The 1,381-nt window shown below is 68.0% G+C and overlaps 1 protein-coding gene across 1 annotated transcript in view; it reads left to right on the top strand.

Moving 5' to 3' along the window:
- Positions 1–1,370, top strand: part of LOC113941637 (latent-transforming growth factor beta-binding protein 3-like) — a gene marked incomplete at its 3' end in the record, with an annotated part of 3,943 nt that extends 2,573 nt beyond the window's left edge. Inside the window, 3 exon segments of the mRNA XM_027632790.1 lie at positions 307–429; positions 706–864; positions 1,200–1,370. Coding sequence (XP_027488591.1) covers positions 307–429; positions 706–864; positions 1,200–1,370 — 453 coding nt within the window.
- Between the last annotated feature and the right edge of the window lie 11 nt (positions 1,371–1,381).

Raw genomic sequence — 1,381 nt, forward strand, 5'->3', positions numbered from 1 at the left:
GTGCGGGGGCTTGCACAGGGCTGTGTGTGTGTGGTGGGTGCAGGTGTGTTCACGCGTGTTCACGTGTGTCGCAGACGTTGGGTGTGCCCTACCCAGCGCGTGCAGGGGGTGTCAGGGAGTGCGTGGGGCTCGGGTTTGTTCACACTTCTGTCACACCTGTGTCACGTCTGTCAGACACCAATGGGTGTGTCCTGCCGGGAGAGTGGGGGGGGTGTGTGGGGTCAGGGCTGTGTGGGATGGGTTCAGGTGTGTCATATCTGTGTGAGGTGTGTCCTACCTGGCTCAGGTGTGTTCTACCTGTCACAGACATTAACGAGTGTGCCCTGCCCGGCGTGTGCCAGCCCGGCGAGTGCCGCAACACCCAGGGCAGCTTCCGCTGCTCCTGCTCAGCCGGGCACGTCCTGGGACCCTCCCGGAGCCAGTGCCTGCGTATGGGGGGTCCTGGGGGATAATGGGGAAGCTGGGGGTCCTGGGGGTGCATGGGGGGTTGGGGGTCCTGGGCCCCCCCAGAACCAGTACCTGTGTACAGGGATGGCTGGGTTGGGGTCTCTTGGGGGTCCCTGGAGGAGTCACTGAGAGTGCTGGGACCCTCCCCCCCTGCAGTGTGGCTCAGCAAGGAGCGGGAGCTCTGGAGGTTTGGGGGGTTTTGGGGGTCTCTGGGGAGTCTCTGAGGGTGCTGACACCTCCCTCTCCCCCCTCCCGCAGCGGAGCCAGGTGAGGAGCGGGGTCTGTGCTTCCGGCTGGTGTCGGGGGCACAGCAGTGCCAACACCCCCTGCCCACCCGCCTGACGCGCCGGACCTGCTGCTGCAGTGTGGGCAAGGCCTGGGGGGGACGCTGCCAGCGCTGCCCCCCCGACGGCACCGGTACAGGGGGGTCACGGGGGGCTGGGGGGGGCCCGGGGGGGCTGCTGTCAGCACTGCACTCCCGACAGCACCGGTATGGAGGGGTCACGGGAGTCTGGAGGAGCCACTGCCCCCCTGACAGCCCTGGTTTGGGGGAGCAGGGGCAGTGTGGGGGACCCCAGCCCCATTTGGGGGCCCCCTGGTCCCACTGTGCCCCCCAGATGTTTTCAAGGCCACCTGCCCCTCACAATCCAAGGGGGTCCTGGTTATGTGTGAGGGGTGATGGGAGCCGGGGGGATCCCATCCTGGTTTGGGGGTCCCACCTAAGGCCCTCCTGAACCCCCGGTGCCCCCCAGCTGCATTCAAGGCCATCTGCCCGGCGGGGAAGGGGTACCACGTCCTCACATCCCACCAGACCCTCACGATCCAGGGCGAGAGCGACTTCACCCTCCATATCCAACCCGACGGGACCCCCGAGCGGCCTCCCCGGCCCCCCCCCACCCGTCCCCAGCCCTGCGCCACCCGACGTGCCCTCGCC

Source organism: Corapipo altera, unplaced genomic scaffold (genome assembly GCF_003945725.1).
Source record: "Corapipo altera isolate COAL_440 unplaced genomic scaffold, ASM394572v1 62263, whole genome shotgun sequence".
NCBI lineage: Eukaryota > Metazoa > Chordata > Aves > Passeriformes > Pipridae > Corapipo > Corapipo altera.